Here is a 6132-nt window from a genome sequence, read left to right on the forward strand (position 1 = left end):
ATCTTTCCCTGTTCCCTCCCTCTGACGTTACAACTCATGCACCAGAGGGACCGTTGCCAGTGAAAGGTTGTGCACGTTCTTGCGGTGCCATCAACCAATCAGTGTTACAATTTTCCCGTGGCTCCAGAGTGATTAGTCATGGCTCAAATGATTGGCTCAAAAAAGTGTGCATAGAACTGAGCACCCTTAAGCAAAGATGGCAACATGCTACCCAGCTTTATTCATCAAACATACAAATAAAAACACAGTAGAAACAATTTTGAGCTTTATGAATTTAAATTTACAGTAAAAAACATATTTCATTAACATATGTTTGTCAAACAAAATATGTTTGTATATCTTTATAATATACTGACAACCACCATAAAAAACACAGATGGTAAAGAGAAAGTCACATGTAAAGTCTCATCACAAGACGTTTTTTCTTTCAAGCTTAAGTAAATACTAATGTGTGTCTACTGTATGTCACATAGTTCATTTAACATAAGATAACAAAATAATTTACACATTATTTAATTGAAAAACCATCAAATATGAAGTGCCACAGGGAATTCTGGGAATGTCATTGACGGGCATCAAACATCTTTCCAAACATGAGAAGCATTATGAATCTCTTGTCCAACAAAAGACAACATTTAATAACGTTTTTACTCCAAACTCACTTCATAACACCAGCTGAGTGTTTAAAAACATCCTTCTGTGAGATGATGTGGCTTCTTACACAGAATAAGGCACATAACTTTTTTCCTAGTATTCTATACAGTGATAAAGGCTATGTCGATTAGCATTGAAGCATAAATATACTTTATTATCATGAAAATACCCGAGAAGGCTTTAACTCAGATAAACACACGACTACGACAATATATGGTTTATTAGTCATGTTTAATCAATCAAAGCGTTTCAAACTTCTGTTTATTCAGCTATAGCGATAGTATAATGCCTATAGGGATGTAATTGATACAACCGTTATTTGACGTGCCAAGTTCGTTTCTACGGAGCCCCGCACATGACATGCAAGGAAAAAAAAATTAAATCGTGCACATGATTTACTAATTCTTTCCCTCGATTTACTAAATTGTGCGCATGACTTACTAATTCGTTCCCTCAAATTAGCGCATGATCTATAAATCGAGGGAATGAATTAATAAATCGTGCACACAATTTAGCCTACAATTTTTTCCTGCATGTCATGTCCGGGGCTCCGTACGTTTCAAAAGGTAGTTTGCTCTATTTTGATCGCTATCGTAGACATCGGTGTTTAAATACTAACTTAAAACTTAAATCTCAGTACTTCTGTGATAATGTGAATATTTGTAACACAGAAATAATTAATGTGTGATTCAAAACGGTTCTCTCTGGCTCTGGCAGCACAAACACAGATTTGAACGTTCTGGTATGATTTTGTTAAAGGTTTAATAGACGTGGGAGAATTGTTGTAATTTATAAAGTAAGATCGCGTGGGTGCTTGAATCGAGATTGCGATCTTTTTACGATTAATCGTGCAGCTCTACTGAGAAGCTGCACATAAAAAACAAAACAAAATCGCAGCTTTTGCCAAATCACGTGTGGATTAATTTCGATTAATCGTGCAGCCCTAATGCATATTATGCACTTTTGAATAATGATCATTTCCACCGTGACTTCAACGCAGCAATAAACCTCCTTGGCTCAAATAAAAAGATAACAATTTTGTTTCTTATTGCGAGTGGTGTTGCTGCTGCTACCAGTGCTAGAAATAAAATTTCCCACCAACTCTAAAAGTCAGCATCTTTATTCCATTTTCCACCCTTAATAAGGACACAAACTGTTCCCTTAAAGACTCAATAGGTGTTGTACTTTAAAGCACATGCGTTTTAACTGGAGCCTGAGGCAAGGTGCCACAGAGGACACAGAGAGAGAGAGAGTTCACATTAAGTCACCATTCCTTCCGTATGGCAATTGCACCTTAGGGGCAGTTATCACCTAGTGAACAATGGAAAGACTCATCGAATAACTAAACCGTCAAGTCTGATACAAAACCTGAAAATCTCTAAGATGATGTGCTCTGGAATTGGCATCTTTTTTTTTCATGTGCATTACACCTGTGTGGTGCAGTCTATCTGACTGATATAATGGCATGCTTTCAGTCTCACCCACTTGCTCAACATGGCCGGCCTCCACTGCGCATCCCATTACTGACACTATGCCTGGAAGACCTGCCGTCCACAGTCAGCTGCACAGGGATAACGTTTCAGCCTCTTAATGCTACTAATAAGCATGTTCCCCTTGCGACAGAGTGTCAATACCCATCCACAAAGTCACCCTCCAGACTCTCCTTCTACCAGGAGAAACACCAAGTGCACACAATTATCCCCAGAGCCATTTTCATTTCTTTTTGGAAACGGGATATGGTGAGATATCACTTGGCACAACATACTCATTCCCAATGGCACATAACGGATCAACCACTGAACTGATGAGGAAACACTGATGCTGCGAAATAACCGGTTTTACTTATACATCATACCCCGGAGAGGACAACAAGGCTTAATCAAGGCTTCCCAACAGCTAGTGATATAAACACAGGCCTGATTGTGTTTTAACAACTTCCATCCGAAGAGACTGAGCTAGTGTCAGTTTCAGATAGACTATGCTTTGCTGGAACGCTTGTACATGTAGGTAATGAAATGATAATGAAGACTGGTGACTTCACAGACGTCATTAACCCTTTTCATTTAAATAAATAAAACCTTCAACACAGTCTCATCCGAACGAGAAGGAACATGTAATTCATTCACCATTTAAACACAAAAACATCCCACAGCCAAGGTTGTTGACAAACTAACAGGGCGACAAACCATCTAATCTGTCTTTTAAGTCATTCCCAGACAGATATCTTAGTCAGTAGATACTAATAGGGATTAAACCGTATTGGCTGTTTGAATCCATGCTGGCCTCATGTGGTTAATTATAACTCACTGGATATTGTCTCCTCAAATCCCACTTGAAGCAGCCAAAATGAAGCTTCGGGTAACAGGTCCTTTTTTATGTCTGCACTGAGTCTCCAGAGAAATGAATAACACTTTTCCATTTACATTGGACTGAAGCCAGTCCGTCAAAGATGGACATGCAGAAGATAAGCCACACTTTTGTTGCAATCACACACTGAGCCTCACAGAGTCCATTTTGAGTGCCTAATAGAAGCCATCACATTACTACCAAATTAAATGGATGTGAAGAGTTAAAAAAAAAAACTATTTCATACTGCACAATTGCAAGCAACAGGTCTGGATTGTTTTCCTATGAAAATCAAACACTAGTTGAGAATGGCTGTTTAGTTAAAGATAATCTGTGTCCCCAACATGACCATGTGCTACATTATAAATGTGCTGGCTTGTTTTTAATTTTATTGACCATAATGAATCAAATAGCACATATTTCTAAAAGCCTGGAATACTTCAGATAAACAACTTAACACATAATCAAATCTAACAAATACACATTTTAACACATACACGTTCATATATGGCTTTCAAGGCAGTGTATGAATACAAGTTGTCTAATATTAACTTCATTTTGCGTTTCAACTTCTTGTTTACAAAGTGAATCTGCATAAATCTCTAATTCTTGATTCACATCAAGACTAGTGTAAGCTCTGAATTTTCACCATTTTTATCCATCAACAAATCACTGACATGAACCAAAAGTATAAAACAAAATTCAGTATCATTCAAAACAAGACTGTAGATCAAAACACGAATAATACAGAAAGCGTATACATCTAAATAATGTTATTTGTGAAGGCAAATATGAGGCCTGTATGAAAGGCTCTTCTTTGCTGACAAAATTACATGAATCTCCTAATTCAGTTTCAACACGGTCTTGTTTTTGGGCTTTGGGCATCATTCTGAGTAGTTTATTCAGACTGACTGCTGCTTGCTGCAATATTGTCATGCAGATCCAGTGTATTCCCCACAATGAATCACTTCTGTCAATGCCAATCCACTGCCATCTAAATGTCATTCAGTTATTAAGATGCGCAGAGAACATGACCATTTAATTCCAGCTAATGGTGCTTTACATTGGGGAGGGAAAATGGCTTGAGATGCATTACCTTGGTTTTGATGTTGCAGTGGCAGCAGACAGTCCACAGGTACTTGAGGGTCCTCCACAGGAGGATGATGAAGAGACCCCCGAAGAACGTCACCATGGATGAGGCGAGGAAAGCCCACCACATGCGCTGACCATTGTTGTCACAGGGTACGTCTGGTGAGAATGGAATGATCACGTCCATCTTCGATATAGAGACAGAAGAGTCCGGATTTTTATTAAAATTGATATTATTACTCATTCTACAGCTGCTGCCATAGGATCCGTTGCCATCTGCCACAGCTAGCATTGAGAAGAAGCTTTGGACAGCTCCTGCCAGCGCCCCCAACCCCAGCCATCAGCCATATTGCTTCAAATATCCCTCTCCTTTCTTCTCTCTGTTTTTCTATCCACGTCTGCTCAGTGTGAATAATATTTTTTGTGTGAGAAATACAGCAGCTTGGAGAGCGTGAGGAGAAATTGCGCGTCCGTTCCCCTCAGCGCGAGACATTTAAATCCGCATTAATGACGACTTCATATTTTCATTTTGAAGGGTTTTCCTCGTCTTTTTCCATCTCTTCTAAATAAAATGGAGTCTAAAACCAATATTCGTGTGGTCTCTGTTATTATCAGTGAGAAAGAAGTGGATTCGTGAGAGAAAAGCGGACAAACGGCTGTCTCTTCAGGCGGCTTGTGTACGTCCAAGCTCTGTGTCGTCCATCCAGTGACAGGGTCGCCTCAGCGGTGTTTAATCGATATTTCTCTCATAAACGCCAACTTAATCAATGTCTCCAAAGCTATTCAGCTGGGAGTCAAGCTGTTCTTTGTAGTCTTGCTAGGCTCAATGGAAGAACCCGTTCAAATATCGGCGTTTCGGCGACTATTCCGCTCTCAATGACATGTCGCTGTCCCCATTCACTTTCCTCAGCTGATCCAGGCAGTCCGTCAGATCTGCTCTACAGATTGTTGGGGAGATTTACAGGTAGGAGGGCGGAGCCAAACCGTTATAATAAAGATGGTAGGACATATTTTTTATTAAACGTAACACAACAACAGGCAACATTAGCAAGCATCTCCACAACTATTAGAAGAAAACCATTAGGAAAAATAAATGCCACACACAGATTAATAGCTAATATATAGTACAAAACATAATATTTTACACTAGGCATACTTTCCCCATTATTGATTTGTTTAATAGGCTGTATTAAAGACGTGCTTACAAAAAGCCTATTAAGATAGATATTATCACACTTGCAATCATGCTGTTGTAATAATTATCAGGGCTGTTTCACATAACACTCTTGCTTGTGTGAAATCACTTAACTACACTTCTATAAACATTTAAAACAATATAATGTAAAGTACCTTCACATAAAACGGCCCAATAATTTGTAGGCTATATTTTTTTCTTCGCATCAAGCTGTGCGCGTTCCAACGCGCCGACTGCAAACCGGTCTGGAATCCCATATGAATGGAGCGGAGCAAGAGATTCCCCTCCTTTTGAGCGGTCAAAACGTTGTGCAATCACTTCGCTTTAATTCCATTGCGGGTTTTACATTTGCCGCTCCTGCAAACTAGTGAGGAAAACCAACAACGCAAACATACTTTTGGAGCGACTGAAAACAAGGATGCTGGGATTTTCCAAAAATTATTTACATTTGCGACTTACTGGTCAAATGATAATTAGAGCTGCCGGGACGGATTTCCCGGGAAATTGCAAAATTCCGTCATTCGTCGATGTACGTTCGCGCGTCGTTCGTTTAAAATTGCAAGTTGCACAAAATGCAATTCTTTTTTTTCCCCTCAAAATTGTGACATATAAACTTGGAATTGCAAGAAAAAATCTCAGAATTATGAGATAATAATATGAGAATATAAAAATTAAAAAAAGGTAATTGCGACTATTTCTCACGTGATTCTTTTTCTTCCCTCAGAATTGTGAGATAAACTCGCGATTAAAAAAGAATTGTGATATAAAAAGCCACGATTACCTTTTTTATTCAGTTGCGGAAACAAGCTTTGTAAAATAAAAAAAAAATGTCAGTTTTATAGTATCTG

At 38.7% G+C, this 6132-nt stretch overlaps 1 protein-coding gene across 2 annotated transcripts in view; it reads right to left on the minus strand.

The window, feature by feature from the left end:
• The window catches only part of kcnma1a (potassium large conductance calcium-activated channel, subfamily M, alpha member 1a), a 129945-nt gene extending 125564 nt beyond the window's left edge, over positions 1 to 4381 (minus strand). For both annotated transcript variants that reach the window (XM_051918126.1, XM_051918127.1), the window contains exon 1: positions 4097 to 4381. In XM_051918126.1, coding sequence (XP_051774086.1) covers positions 4097 to 4381 — 285 coding nt within the window. The remainder of the gene's footprint in view (positions 1 to 4096) is intronic.
• Between the last annotated feature and the right edge of the window lie 1751 nt (positions 4382 to 6132).

Source organism: Ctenopharyngodon idella, chromosome 13, assembly GCF_019924925.1.
Source record: "Ctenopharyngodon idella isolate HZGC_01 chromosome 13, HZGC01, whole genome shotgun sequence".
Classification (NCBI taxonomy): Eukaryota; Metazoa; Chordata; class Actinopteri; order Cypriniformes; family Xenocyprididae; genus Ctenopharyngodon; species Ctenopharyngodon idella.